At 35.0% G+C, this 15,858-nt stretch overlaps 1 protein-coding gene across 2 annotated transcripts in view; it reads right to left on the bottom strand.

Annotated features, from left to right (window-relative positions):
- LOC149795572 (protein FAM193A-like) overlaps positions 1–15,858 on the bottom strand; it is a 94,003-nt gene that overhangs the window by 38,294 nt on the left and 39,851 nt on the right. For both annotated transcript variants that reach the window (XM_089965407.1, XM_089965408.1), the window contains exons 7-11: positions 12,356–12,477; positions 10,410–10,557; positions 7,046–7,161; positions 5,488–5,583; positions 1,525–1,791 (exon numbers count right to left, since the gene is read on the bottom strand). In XM_089965407.1, coding sequence (XP_089821533.1) covers positions 1,525–1,791; positions 5,488–5,583; positions 7,046–7,161; positions 10,410–10,557; positions 12,356–12,477 — 749 coding nt within the window. The remainder of the gene's footprint in view (positions 1–1,524; positions 1,792–5,487; positions 5,584–7,045; positions 7,162–10,409; positions 10,558–12,355; positions 12,478–15,858) is intronic.

The raw sequence follows: 15,858 nt of genomic DNA, 5'->3' as shown, positions 1-15,858 counted from the left end.
ATTATATGCACTGATATGTTTCATATCCCCTCCCCAATCAGCTTAAATTGTTTATACTTCTTGCACTTGGTTGTGACATCTGTAGTGAGAAGGAACAAACAAGTGTGTGTGTGTCTATATATATATATATATATATATATATATATATATATATATATATATTGTAACCCACATTACTGAAACTTATAAATTTCTCCAGTGAAAATGAATGTTGCCAAATTGAATTCACATCCATAGATTCTCCGAACTTTAAAAAATGTATGCACTGTATAAAACATTTTGACAAACTTATACAAATTTATACATTTTATCAAATTTAACCGAACTGTCTTGAGGACATCACAGCAGTAAGGAAGTGTAATCTGTATGAGTTGCTTCTCTTTTAGACAGAATGACATTTTTCTCTCTCCTGGAGGGCTGGATTTGGCGGTGGCAGAGCAATTTATCCTAATGTAAAGTGACCAGGTAACCTATCTGGCAGAAAAATCAGAAAATATGCACATACAAAATGCCAACATAACAAGTCTCTCAAAGGGAATGATGCTCTACTGGCTTAAAAGAATACACAGGAATTCAAGATAAGAGTTCTTCTTTTTAACTGCTTTGATACTCTTCAGCAGTAAAAAGACTTTCAAAATAAATCTGCTGAGGTGGTCTTACTGGATGTCAGCTTCGCATCATTTTCATTTAGGACCAACAATGCATCCAAAGAAATCTTCTGGTGGAAACCCAATGCTGATTTGACTTTCTGTTTTGGAGGAGTAACCATAACAAGATTTTTAAGATGAACACCATGGTGGACATATTCAATATCAGAGTGGCACCAATTCTATTTAGTATCAAGTAGACATCGTAAGAAGTCTTTTGGCTAAACCAGTGGAATATGGTGTCTTTCCAATGGACTGCACTATGAAAGTATTTTGATGTGAATTCAATGAAAAAACTTTACGATATTAGAAAACCTCAGACATATTGAAGGAATGTTTATATAACAAACTTTTTGACAAGATGGTTAGGTTTTTTTTTAAAACATGTTTTACCTTTGTCTTTCATTTTGTTTGCCTTTTACTGAATGTTAAAATCTCTACCATTTATATATTATCATATTGTACTTCACAATCCCATTTACTTTTAATTGGCGACATATAACCTCTTTTTGTGCTATTGTGCCATTAAATGTTAATACATACATAATACATACACACACACACACACACACATAAATACCATACCATTACAATATTATACCATTCCACACCATAACCATACCATTCCATAACCGTACCATACCACAGCGTAACACCACTATACAATAAATTTCAGCTAAGATCCACATTCCCCCACTTGCTGACACAGGACAGACAAAAGGATATAGAAGATCTAGGACAGAACTTTACGCATGGCCAAAATAAAACTGCATCCATTCCTCTCAAGATCACAATTATCTACTTTTGGATAAGGATAAGGATAACACTTTATGCTACTTTCATATTTTTTATTGCTGGGAGTAAAAAATTAACTTACTCATATTCCTCCTCCTCCTCTTCTTCCTCCTCCTCACTATCCTTCTCATATGGCAGGGTCAGCCTCTCAGGATCCACGAGTATTGGACTGACAGACCCACTACTGGATGTAGTGCTTGACATGGATGGGGGACTCACATCTATTCGATACCGATTCGGATCATGAGGGAAGTTGATATTGTGATTTGTAGAGCTGCTCTCCAGAATCTCAGGATTGATAATTCCACAGGTAATCATGTGTGTGATTGTGCACTCATCACAGGGGCATCTGAAAACACACAATAAACTTAAGTGTTCATCAATGAAATTTTTACTGATGCTCAAGTAATGAGAACAGTAAGACTTATATAGATATATGTTGATTGAGCACTGTCTCACAACACTTAAGGTTCACAAAATTGAATAATTTAAAAAACTACAGTTATGTACGTCAACAGTAATTGCAACAAACAGAGACAAAGTCAAAATGTAAAGTACACTGAAACCTCTCCAAACCAAATCAAATTTTCAGTTTTTAGAGATTTTTGGTGTACTAAGGTTCACCAATCATACAAGTATGATCACTGTCATCTCACACACAAGGAAATATCCTCATACAGTGACAGTTAATTGTTAAAACCGATCTGAGATTAGTAGGATGTCATCATATCTGTTCATGTTTCAATGTTCCTTGTTTAGTAATCTGCATTTGAACAAGTTTTAGTTTTAATTGGGTTCATTTTAGTGTAAAACTGACATTTGGGACAAACAATTTCTTTTCGTTTCCATAGATGACTGGTTTCATTTTGCTACGTTTATTGACGTCAAATAAACAATTTGGGACTGAAAATATGGCTTCTGTAAAATCAACGCTAACTACATCACTGAAAATTATATGATCATTACATTATGATGTCATCATTAAGAAATGAAAAACTCAATGTAACATATACAAAAACTTTTGACACCTTAATTGATTAAACATCTGTAAATTGCCGGCACATGTTTTCTACTATGGAAAACCAATGTGATCTCAATAATTATCTCATACTGAAAAAATATTCATTTAGGACTGTCCCATAAAATATACTTGGGACCCAAGGATGGCACCTTTGATATGGAGTAGTCACCTATAGATGCAATTTAGAAGGTATTGCTTTAATCTGAACTATTTGAGTAATCAAAGTACTGTTACTTTGACAAATTTTTTTACAAGTGCCTTCCCTGGGTATCATGCATGTTTAAATGGAATAGCCCAAACTAATAGATATTTTTCTTTGTGTCTTTGTTAAGATCCTCTAGGACCTTCAACCTGTTCAAGTCTGATAAATTTTCGAATACTAATTCAGCTATTATTTTAAGTGCACATTTTTAAATACCTTTCTATGTGATGATGTGCATGGATCATGCTCATTATTCAACTATTCCAAGATCTCAATATAACATATATTCCAAAGTTTAACAAAATCACATTAAATGTGTAGTGTCATGACTGGTTACAAGCTCAGCCAATCAGATGCAAGTTCACTTCATCAGTCCATGGATCCAGCTCATGATCAAACTTGTCCAAGTTGTCCAAGATCTTGATGATATTTGCAAACATTTCAAGTTTCCTCAAAATCAAATCAGAAATACTTTTACTTATCATCAAGCTTTCCAAGATTAATTTCCTGGAAACTAATTTAATAAACCTGTACAGCCTATAGCCATATATTTCATTATTATGCCGGAGGTTAAGGGGTTGGATGGGGCTGTACTAATTTTATGTAATTAGTTTACCCTCACCCCTAAAAAGAAATGTTTTTATAGTAGTAATACATTACCTACTACTACTGCATTGCTGATTTTTTCATCTTTGTGGGTGGCTGATGGCCAAAAATGTCCAGTCAACTTAACATTGCTGCCAGTAAGATGTTCTAATGCCAAATGGAGGATGGCTTGACACAATTAGACTCAAAGAATAAATACACTCACTCTGGTGCACTGCTGAATGAAGGCAGAATGACCAAAACATGGAGTAAGTATGCCAGAAGGCAGAGATTATCACATTCTTTTAATAGTCCAAACAAGATGGTGGCTGCCAAAATGTCAGAACTATCTTTTAAAGGGAGATTAAGATATTTATGACCCTCTTGAATGAAATTAGAGAGAAGTGTTAAGTTGTAAGTGGCAAAGGAATCTATCTTGATCATACCCTGCAAACACAGACTGTGAATTTCAATAAGAACAGGAGCTTAGGATGGCAAATGAATCAAGTCCAGAAAGCATGACTTTTACTCCTCCTTACTGATGCAAGGGAGAAGAGGAAGACTTGTAAGGGTAATCTCCACTCAAAAGTTCAAGAGGCAACAAAAAAGCACATGATAGGTTCCACCATGGCATTAATAAGAGAATGGTCTCTGGTGCTTGATCAGTTCTGAAATATGTGGATCCAACCAAAATATAAAGCCCATAGAAAACAGTTGTTAGAGAAGGTTGCTCTATGGCCATTTAATGGCAAAAACCTGGCATTCAAAGAGAAAAGAAGACAATCTGCAAAGTTAAAGGGGTACTGATAGGTTCAATGCAATCGCTACTACAAATTACAGAAAATTCTCCATCTGGCATCATAAACCTTGCATAACATTGCCTTCTAGTGATACTTCTGGCAACCTTGCTTGAAAACTGCTCCTGGCAGACAGAATGTTTGATATGAGCCTAACGTGAAGGTGGAGGCTATGTGGAGTGTTGTGAAGAAGAGACACTCAGTGCTGTGTAACAAAACATCCCTCCATCGCATCATGCTGCAGATATGTAGCATGATGTCCCACCCAGTCACATTAACCTGATACCAGGCCAACCAGTCCTAACACTAACCTCTTAATGCTGAGCACATAGCAAGGCAGCTGTTAGTACCATTATTATAAGTCTTTGGTATGACTTGACCAGGGTTTGAACCTGTGACCTCCCGTATCTGAGGTGGACGATCTAACCACTAGGCCACCAGAGTGGTTGACTGTCCTTGAACAAGGATGAGATATTCAAGATGTCAGTTGAGAGCAAGAAGACTCACTAACATGTAGTGGAGGTCCCCACATCCTGTAAGGATTAAAAGGGACAATAGAGAAAGAAGGGATGTCAATCCAATACCTTTCCCTAGATAGATGATCTAACCCTAACTTCCTACTTCTGTAGGTATTAAATGTTAACATGGCAAAGCATAATTTTTAATAAATTATTTTTGTCTGAGAATACTTACCTGATCACATTAATGTTTGGGATATTAACACTGAAACTGAGCCCTACTAAAAAGATGAAACTGTCTTTTCTATCTCATATAAAGAAAGGTCAATCACATTAGCGACATGTACATACACACTTGGTACAACATAAACAGGTGGGGTGAGAGTTCTACGTGGTCATCTTATATCCACATTTATCCACACCATGCAACATAACACAGACTAAAAGAGAACAACATAACAACAGTATGAAATGAAACCCAAAATGGGTATAAGATGTACCTACCATGAACCCATTACCAACAAGTGGGATAAATGTACTTGTGCACCATTTTACTAAACATGGTGCAAAGGCCCTTCAAAAACAACAAAAAGGACAAAGATCACAATTACATGGGAAGAAAATAACTAAAACCACACCAAAATATATATGTTTGGCTGACAACTACAAAGAAGAATCATCAAAAAAGTGGAATATGTTCTAAATGTTGGATATGAATAAGCAATCAGACCTTAAATCATGCTGTATTCATGTCTTCCAATTACTAATTGGAGATGGGAATATTAAGCTTGATCTGGGGACTGGTGTCATGGGAAAAAAAAAGAGTAGCAATGCAATAGTAGCAGGCACTGTATTACTGCTATTGAAATCTTGCATACATGTTACTGGTCAATCTTTTTTTTTTAATCTGCACAAACGCTTGTGCATGCATATTTGTGTCCGTAAAAGAATCCAAACATTTCTTTTGTACACTTGCACATACCTCTTCCTGTTACATCTTGGGCAGTGACACTCATCTTGGGTAGGTTTACTGCCCTGCAACATCATCCTCATTGTCTCTGTAAATTGGGCTTCAAGGCTGGAACAATAAAACAATAATAATAATAATAATAATAATAATAATCTACCTACATACCTCTTATGCCATAAAGCTTTACAATGACCTCACTTACAACTTCCCTTTGGAAAATCATAAAATAAATGTTTGCAAAATCAATTATTTGGTCGAAATTCTTTTCCCAATAAGGGACAGATTTCTCCTCATCCAACAACCAAGAATTTAACTTCTTTTAATTTCTTCACAAAATTTAACTTTATCATCTAGGTTTAAAGAGAATTCTATTTCTAAAAGTCAAAAGAACAGCATATTATTTCTTCTGAGAATCTGTTCCTTCCTATCCAATGGCTTTTTATTTTAATACAATATAGTCTAAACCAGAGACTGAATCAAAATTCTCAAAGTGTTTCAATGGCAGATCTGAATGCCTGGAGAGCCAATCAATAGTAAAAAAGCATCATCCATGAATTGACCCAGTTCGAACTCTGTCATTATAAAAGAGACTGGTAATATTTCTGTTATTCCAGAGATCATGAAGAGGCTCTATTCCTATAATAAATAGGTATGATGATAATCAGTCTACTTGATGGCACCCTTGCCCTAAATGAACGAACTCACGCATGACCTTTGTTAAGTACACAACATTTTGACTTGTTGCAAAAGACTCTGAACCACTAACAACCAGAATCACCAAGTTAAAATATTTTAATGCATTTTTCCAAAAAGTCTCATGTGACAGAATCAAATGCTTTTTCACAATCAATTAATAAGAAAAGGCTAGACTGATCTGTTTCGTTGATGCAGTTAATGAAATCATATAAAATACTAGTGTTTTTACCAATAACTCTCCCCTTCATAAAACCTTTCTGCTTCTTACTTAAAACAGAATAAATTTCTTTTGGAATGCACATGATAATTCTCTGGGACTGAAGTTTGCACAGACTTTATATATTTATCTACTCAAATCTTTCCAAAAGAATGAATACAATTCCTCCAAGAATCCATCTAATCCAAGACTGGTTTCGTTTTTCAAGTTTTATAATGCTATACCACACTAAAAAAAGGTCAGCTTATTTCTGCCCAAGATTTTCTCCGCAACAGTAAGTAATTTTTATGCATTAAAAAGTGTTGGTTAGTTGGAAGATTAGATTTAGTTTTGCTTTTAAGAAGCTTTTCATAGAAATCTTATTGCTGAATCTGTATTTCATATCGATTTCTTAACCTCTTCCCATCATAAACGGACTCATATTTGCGCTATATTTTGAAATGGACCATTTACTTAAATTTCCTGAGGCATTTTTTTACAATTTACAAGTGATTATATGTTTTGAGCCCTAACAAGAAACCCTTAGATTACTCCGATTCATATGAATATTTATAATATTTGTCAATTAATTTCAATCTTCTCTGCATTGTGGCTTGAAAAAGATAAATTATTAAACAAGTTTAGTTTATAGTTTGAAATCAGACTCAAATACCTTACCTGTGTGACAAACTAGCTTTTGGACTTTTTGAGACTTGCTGCTCTAGAAGTTTCCTCTGAGATTTAAAGAATTCCCAGTCTTCCCTCAACATCTTCTGCTTCAATTTGAGAGCAGCCTGTTAAATTATGGTGAAAAAAAATATTGGATACAAATCAATATGGTGCTGTTTGTAGAGAGGCAGAATTCTGCAACCCCCCCAAAAAACTTATCTATACCTCAAGTTTATCAATTATTTTATTGTTTAAATCAACAAAATTGAGTGTATGTGTGTGCGCGCACACATACATGTACGTTTGTGTCTGCACATGCAGGTGCACAAAACCAATTGCATAGACCATAACCTTAATATTTTGTCGAATTACTAATCTTTGTGGTAAGACTGGTGCAACACACTTATATTCTTTGCATGATCAATCTAAGAATGAACTTTTAAAAAAAAACTTAAAATTAAAACATTATGCTACTATCACAATCCGATCCAGTGAAATCTTGTTTACAAGTACCTATGCAGCAAAAGTGATAAAATGAAAATGACTTTGGGCTCAAGCCTACTACTTCTTACAATTTACTCATATGTAAGCTTCTTCCGAGAAAGTTACATTCATTATTTTGGGTAATTTTCAGCCAACCTTCTCTCTTTTAAATACAGTATTTATTATTTTACCACACAGAAGGCGATTCTGTGGCTCATAAAATTATTAGTTGTCTGTGACACTAAATATCTACATTTATATCCTCTCAACAAGTTTCAGTTATTGTCATTATTATGAAGCAAAATATATGATACAGGATGAAAGCGTGTTTCCTTCATTCTAATATTCAATTATATATTTATTACTTCAAACCAACAAAAATATTTTGGCATTGAAGAAATATGGTACATCCAAGAAACTGTTGGCCCCATTGATAAGGCATTAAACATATGAAACAATAAAATGAACATTCTTTTCTTTGTTAAAAAATTAGAGGTACAGTACTGAGCCGACAAAAGCTACAGATTTGTTTCTTTTTTTGTGTTCTTATAAACATTGTTCTTCACATCTGCTTCGGAAGTTAATTACTGTCCAACCCTAGAAAACAGACTTACTGGGTGAAGGTCACAGGCCTCGAGTTACTTTAGAGTGACATCCAGTGTGACTACTATTAGAAACACAAAGTTTATGTATCAATTATTACCTTGAATAGAAACTACAACTGAGACCTCACAAGAAATACATGCAGTCCATTCATTTAAAATGTAATTGCTAGGGTCATACACATATACATTCAATGGTTAACCTGTTGTGGGTAACCTACCAAAATATACAATACTGAGTTATTCACATCGAAAGTTTACCACTGAATAAACATACTTATACCTACTTCCAGATGCACGGGTCAAAGGGAGCCTTCTGTGAAGTTCAGATTGGTTTGGTTTTGAGGGTTTAACAGCATTTAGGCTATACATGGCAGCCAGTATATTTGGTGGAGGAAGAACCTTGGAAACCACTGACCCAAGGAAAGCTACTGGCAAGCTTTCTCACAACCCGCAATGGCCAAGATCGAAATTTGAACCCACGCAGACAGAGGTGAGATGACATTGATCTTTCAAAGCGAGCCCCTTAGACCACTTGGCCACCTGGGGCAACATGAAGTCTATAGCACAGAAAAATAAGTGTGATCATCAGCTAAACACAAACACTTAACCTGTTATAAAGCAAAAAAATGACCTCTGTCTATAAGTTTGTGGTACTATGAGAGATACATCCCGATTTCATGAATCTAACATAAATAGCATGCAATAAATGACCTTTGAACACATTATGTCAGTTAAGTCACCAAGCATTAAATAATGGTCAGAGAGAAATATAAATCAAGATGAGCTTCTTTTGTTGTAACAGTGTGGTATTAACAGAGACGCATATCATTATCAGTTTCAAGTTTCTAGCACGAACAATAATGGGAATCAAACACAAAATGCTACAAAATATGGTGGTGTAAAATATGGGTCATAATGACCTACTTCTGCAATTACTGTTCATTCCCTCAAAAAGTTTTATGATTCAAGATAGGAGAGGGCAGTATGTACATCGCATGCAAGAATCCTATGTGCTCACAAGCTAAATTTAATTTTAAAAAACTTAATCCAAGCCATTAAAATCTGCAACGTACATCACAAAGACCTTTTCTGTACTAGTGTGGTGTTAAAAGGGATGCATACAATCAATTAGTTCATGATTCAATCAAGAAAAGTTTTTAAAAAACAAAATTTATTGTCATTTAAGCAATAAATATGGGTCACAGAGACCTAATTTTGTGATAAAAGTGTGAAAGTGTATTTTTGATAAAGATGCAACCCCTAAGTTGTATAATTTCTGGTATTACGAGTATGTGTACAGGATGAAAAAGGCCTATGTGGGCTTGAGCTAAATGCAAAATCTTAACCTATGCAAGTAAAATGTGAAACAATGGTCACAGTGACATTCTTTTGTTATAAGGGTAAGGTACTAACTAATATACAATCATCTACTCTGATCAGTCTTGTCAAGATGTGTCCCCTAACCAAGTTTCATAATTCCAGGTGTAAATGTTAACAAGGCACAAAAAAGCTGAGCCAAATAAAAAAAAATGAACCAAAAAGGTACAACTCGTGTAAACAAGAATCTACAGCATGTGAGTATGAGAACACGTTGGGGGGGAGGGGGGCAGCGAGTGGAGATATGAGTGCCTGGTGCAGTACATGGGCACTCATCTACTTCACTGAGGCAAGTTTGAAAGTGCACCATTAATTCATTCATGATGTGATGTGATGTGATTTAGATTTTTTTAACGTAGCTTTAACAATTTTTCAGTCATATTGCTATGATTTCTGCAATGTGGCAGTTTATAGTGATGTCTATCATTATGTCCCACCCAGTCTCATTATCCTGACACCAGGCCAACCAGTCCTTACACTAACCTTTTAATGTTGAGAGCCAAGTGAGGCAGCTGTCAGTACCATTTTTGTAAGTCTTTGGTATGACTCGGCCGGGGATGGAACCCACTACCTCCCGCATCCAAGGCCAATGCTCTAACCACTAGGCCACTGGAGCGGTCTAACCCTTTCATGAAATATGAGCAATCACAAAAGACATGGATGAGCCAGACCATTGTTTCTTAACAGAAAAAGTGAATTTTCTGTAAATTTTTCACTTGTAAGACCGGTTCATGGCCTGTATTCCATTAACAGACCTTAAGGCTTGACTTACACCTAAGTTTAGAACCCAGCAAAGTGACCCGATAAAATTTAAGTGTGACTAACATTTGACCAATCAGATACTCAAGTCTTGACTAACATCTTGACAACATTCAGACTGGAGCAGTCCAGGTGCCAAAAGAATGTACCTGTTCCTCATTGTAGGCTTCTATAAGCTGTTGACAGTCCCGCCATACCACAGATATCACAGACATCTCATCATCAAATTTCAGGTATCGATGGAGGAGGTTTGGGTACGTGTCCTCATTGTACGACTCTTTGGAAGCGGCTCCCAGCCTGAAAAGTCAATTAGATATTTATGAAGAATCATAATACAGAGAAGCCTCATTAATCTGGAAACCTCGCTATCGAGACATAATTCAACAGGAACAGAATACCTAAACATTAATTTGCTCTGTTAATCAACAAATCCACATTCTGGATCCGGAAATCAAAACTGGGGACCAAAGTGAAAAATTACTATAAAACTTGTCTTGATAATCTGGAAATAATGTCCAAAAATAAGAAAATTTGAAAAAATCGTATATGAAAATACAGTAGGATAACATGGATTAACTTACACAAATTTGCAGGTGTGTCAATATATCAATCTCTGATTGGTCAAATTCTAATGGTATATTAAAGTTATCAATTGATCACATGATCATGTGTGTGAAAATTGTATCCAGCAATTGTATAAACAATGTTTGTTTTAGCTAGTCGCCGACAGGGGTGTTAATAATTAAATAAACACACTGGGATAAAATCGTCCATGCTTTGACATAACATATGCTTAATAAATTAAGTATGGCATTAAGCCTCTTTGTTGTTTACCAATTGTATATAACAATCACAGTTTATTGATGGCTGAACAAATACAGTTGACTGATTTAAGCTGTGGACAGTATAGGGCTTCATTTCAGAATAAAATGGGGATGTCAATTATCAGCTCATTAGCAGCTATAACAGCTGTAAAATACGACTTATAAAAATGACTGCATTTTATTAGTTTACACATTTAACTGCAAGATAACAGTTTGTATGCGTTGTACTTTTTACATATATTATGTCAATACCATCAAGCAAGTGTAGACAAGTCGAGATAACAGCCAGCATAAAAAGATTTGCCAGCACAAAGTAGATCACCCAAAAGCTACCATTCAAGATATACACAAGCATATTCTAGGTTACTCATCCTTTACAGATAAAATATACAGGTACAAGTACATGTATATGGTATGATGACATCGTGAAATAAAAATGTGCATGTTCAATTATCCGAAAAACTCGTTAACCCAGACATATTCACTTAGAGCAAAGGTGTCCAGATTAACGAGGCTCCTCTGTACTTAATACCATGATGATTTCAAACCAAAAGGCATCCATACTAAAGTTCTGTACATGCATATGGCATCTTCCTATGAGCTTATACATACCTGCGCATAGAAACAATTAAAGTTCAGTGAAAATAAATATGGTGTACAGTGGTCCCCCCTATGAACATCCACCCCCCAACCAGCAGCCATCAACAAGTCTGTGTTCAAAAGTACCCTCAAGAAAGGCCACCAATATAACCTGACCAGCGGCCAACATATTAGCGGAAATATGTAAAATTTACCTTTCACAAGCAGCCACGTTTTTATTATTAATGTGTCCAGAACCAATATTTAATTTAAACGATAAAGGCAGTAACCAGATTATCTTTCAAGATGTTAGGCTTTTGTTACTGAAAGAAGTGTTGGCTAAAGCACATGTACCACTAAGGTTAGTACTACATCATTAATGCAGACATTTACAGGAAGTGTTTTGGGCTTCACTTCCTTTAGAGGCTAAACAAGGCAGTCTGTTTACTCTACAAAGCAAGAGTACTGTGAATGGCAAAATTATATGCCCACCCTGTGCTTAATAGTCCTCCATGCTGGCACTAGCACTGATCTCAATGACCTTGACCACCTCTTCAAACTATACTGCCTTGAACAAAAACTCAGTGCAGAAACCATTATTTCTGATTTACCTGAATGTGACCTATGACATTTAGATAACCAAAATCTGTTGGTATCTTTATTACCCTCAGTGTACTCCCAGTTATCCATACCTGAGTTGTGCTATAATTAAATGAAGACTATTCTGTATGGAAGGCTCAGTGTAGGCTATAGACTGGAACAAGTGTTTGTTGTGAAGATCCCATGTTACATTAAACCTCTTCAGATGTTCTTGCTGTGAAAAAAAGGAATTAAAATATTTTCTTAAAAGTAACCAATGCTTGAACATAAGATCGTTAAACATAAACATGACTTCTTTAAACTCTAGACAAATGTATCCTATTTTTCTTTCAATTAAATTTAACAAATGAAGTAAATTTCACACATTTAAACTATCTAGGGCATAGAAGTTTTGCACTTGTGATTATCAATATCAAAGTCTTCATTTTCATAAATATTATCTTCACAGATTAGCATGGTTATTTTCCAGCCTACATCCTTGCATCTTTTAGCACAGAAAAGACTGAAAGAGTGCAAGTAATCTTTAGCAATGCATCATCAAAGAGGCACAAACATAACTATCATTGAAACAGATACGTGTGTGCAGTGTCCAAAGTTTAGGAAAGTACACTTTTCAAATTATTCTCATGCTTAATTTTACCACTCAGGCCATAACAAAATTTCCTCGACACAGAGGATATGCTTTCATAATTCTTTGCGAGTCAAATCATTTAAGAAAACAGAAAATGCCTGACCTTTTACCTTTCACCCTTAAAAGTCAAAAGAAAGTATGATACCAAGCAAAGACTCAAAGAAATGCAAATTGTTTTTTTAAATGCTGTGGCAGTGACATTAATGATGTTAACTATGATAAAAAAAAAAGAATTGCCTAAACATTCTAATATATAATTTCAAAAATCTATGTGACAATGCGTTACAGTCAAACAATCATGAAAAACAACTGCATGAACAATTTAAAAGGAGAGGTCCAAGTCAGCATGATATTGCTCATCTGGGTAAGTAATATGTGTAAGCTTATGAAAGGAAATTCAAAATTCATGTATGTATTTGAAATGACGAGTGGAAATAAAAGTCTGGGGGACTTAGTTCCCACAATGTATATCAGGTCTAAAAAGATATATGCACTTGGTTCAGAGTTCTTTGACTAGACTAACACTTTACTAGCCAAAAAGAATTCAACACAAGACTCTTTCTTCTTTTTTAAATGCCGAGTATTCAAACCATTTCTGATATTTTTGAGCAACAAGATGTTTAAATTAGATTCTGTGGCAGCGATATAGGGTGTAAGATTGACACAATTTTCAATTACGATAAATTGGCCACCATTAGAGGACTAAGTTAAAACCCAATGTTGGTATGAGGAGAATTAGTGACAAGATTTATATTATGTTCATTGTGGCAGCCATACTTGAAGTCAGATCTGAACCATTTTCATTCAGGACCAACTAGATATCATAATTAGTACTCTAGTGAGAAGAAAAAAATGTTGACATGACTTTCCATTCAGAAGTAACAATAATAAGATTTTCAAAATGGCTGAAATGTTAGCCAAAATGGATAAGAAGGCATCTTCTGGTGAAAACATAATACTGATATGACATTCTATCTAGAAGTAGCAATAAGATTTTCAAGATGGTCACCATGGTGGCCATATTGGATATTAGATCCGCACAATGTTTATTTAAGACCAACCAGACACTATCATAAGTTGAATAAAGAACATAATTTCCAAGAATATTTCATTTTTAGTTTTTCTAATTTAATAACAGTGACCATTCTTTTTCAAATCTTCAAAGTCTTCATGCCAGGATGCTTCCTGTCAAGCTTAGTCAAATTCAATTACGTGGTTCTGAAAGAGTCTTTAAAGGTTTTCTACTTTTCTTTAACGGTCACATATCTGCTTTAAGTAACGGAGTCTACATTTGAAGGCAGACTGGCATCATTTTATAGACTTGAAATGTCTTCCCACCAGGATGCTTTCTGTGCCAAATTTCATCATAATCTGTCCCATGGATTTTTCTTATAAGTTTAAAATAGCAACTGATGATGGATGCACAACAATAATGGATGATGCATGATGGGCCATACCACTGACTTAGTTGGCTTGTGGCCAGGTGAACTAAAATACAATGGCCTATCTTAAAAATAATAAGACTGACTACAACATGATAATAAAGATGTTTTGTTAGAATTGTGCAGAAAATTAAAGAAAACTGATGGAATTATGTGCAGAAACTTTTCAAGTCAATATTTAACAATGAATCAGTAACAAAAGGAAATGAATGTTAATTGCATTAGCTATTTAAGCAATCAAAAGTATTTGTCTTAAGTACATAGTTCATTAAGTATATACAACACAAATAAGAACACAATAGAAAAGCCCCCACCTGCCCACCCCTGGCTTCATAAATATTTACTGACTGGGTGGGAAGATGGGGTGGAGGGTGGGGTAATAAAGGCCTCTTCTTGACCCTCCCAATTTTGCAAAAGTTGCATAATAAAATCTAGTAATCTATAAAATATATATTTTATAATTATATAACTATCTTATATTTTATGCACACAACTAATTTACCATAAAAATAACATCACCATTTCTCATTAACTTATGTGTGTGTGTGTGATTTAGATTTTTAATGTAGCTTTAACAATTTTTCAGTCATATCACTACAATGTCTGCAGTGTGACAGTTTATAATGATGTCTAGCACTAGGGAATCATGCTTCAGACATGTAGCATGATGTCCCACCCAGTCGTATTATCCTGACACCAGGCCAACCAGTCCTAACACTAATCTCTTAATGCAGAGTGCCTAGTGAGGCAGCTGTTAGTACCATTTTTTTAAGTCTTTGGTATGACTTGGCCAGGGAATTAATTTAGGTAGGTAATTACTAATGAATAATTGGTTACATGGCATACATGTGTTCTAACTGAAATGTGGGAGAGACTACATTACATACATAGGACATATCAATGGTAAAACTGTTTAAGTCGTAACATGCACTTTGACTTTACATTCATTATAGCATCATTCTTAAGTCTATTTACACAATATATTCATTTGCTCAACTTGGAAACAACTCTTAACATAAATTATTTTCTTGCTTATTAAACAGGCAAGTTATTGAACAGTATATTCACACCAATTCAAACAGTCACCTTTACTCAGCTATCACCTGTTCACAATGGCCATTCTAATTTCTACCTGGCAAATTTCCTGTATAAATTTCCTATATTAATCGGTCAGTTGCCTTCTGCAGTCAGTGACCAAGTGTTTCCTAACTGAACATTGGTTTCTCCCTTCCTCAAGTGGTCATTGGTGTTTATTTACAGTGACTGCTCAGTCTAAGCAAACTAAATATTTACTTCATTAGGAAGGCACTGTTAAGTTAGAGGAATATCATTTGGATCAATGTGCAAACATTTCTTACCTTGCTTGTACACGATACTTCAATCACATTAACAGTGTGACTCAAAGATGTCAATATGTCGAATTCGAATGGGAAGCATTTTTTTCATCAGATTAGAGGGTCGAATTAATTAGTTTGTTGGATGGTGGGAAAAGCAGTCATATTATTGCAGCAGATATGGCCTT

The sequence above is a fragment of the Sinohyriopsis cumingii genome, chromosome 7, assembly GCF_028554795.1.
Source record: "Sinohyriopsis cumingii isolate HCF-2022 chromosome 7, ASM2855479v2, whole genome shotgun sequence".
NCBI lineage: Eukaryota > Metazoa > Mollusca > Bivalvia > Unionida > Unionidae > Sinohyriopsis > Sinohyriopsis cumingii.
This window is presented reverse-complemented; position numbering and strand designations above follow the sequence as displayed.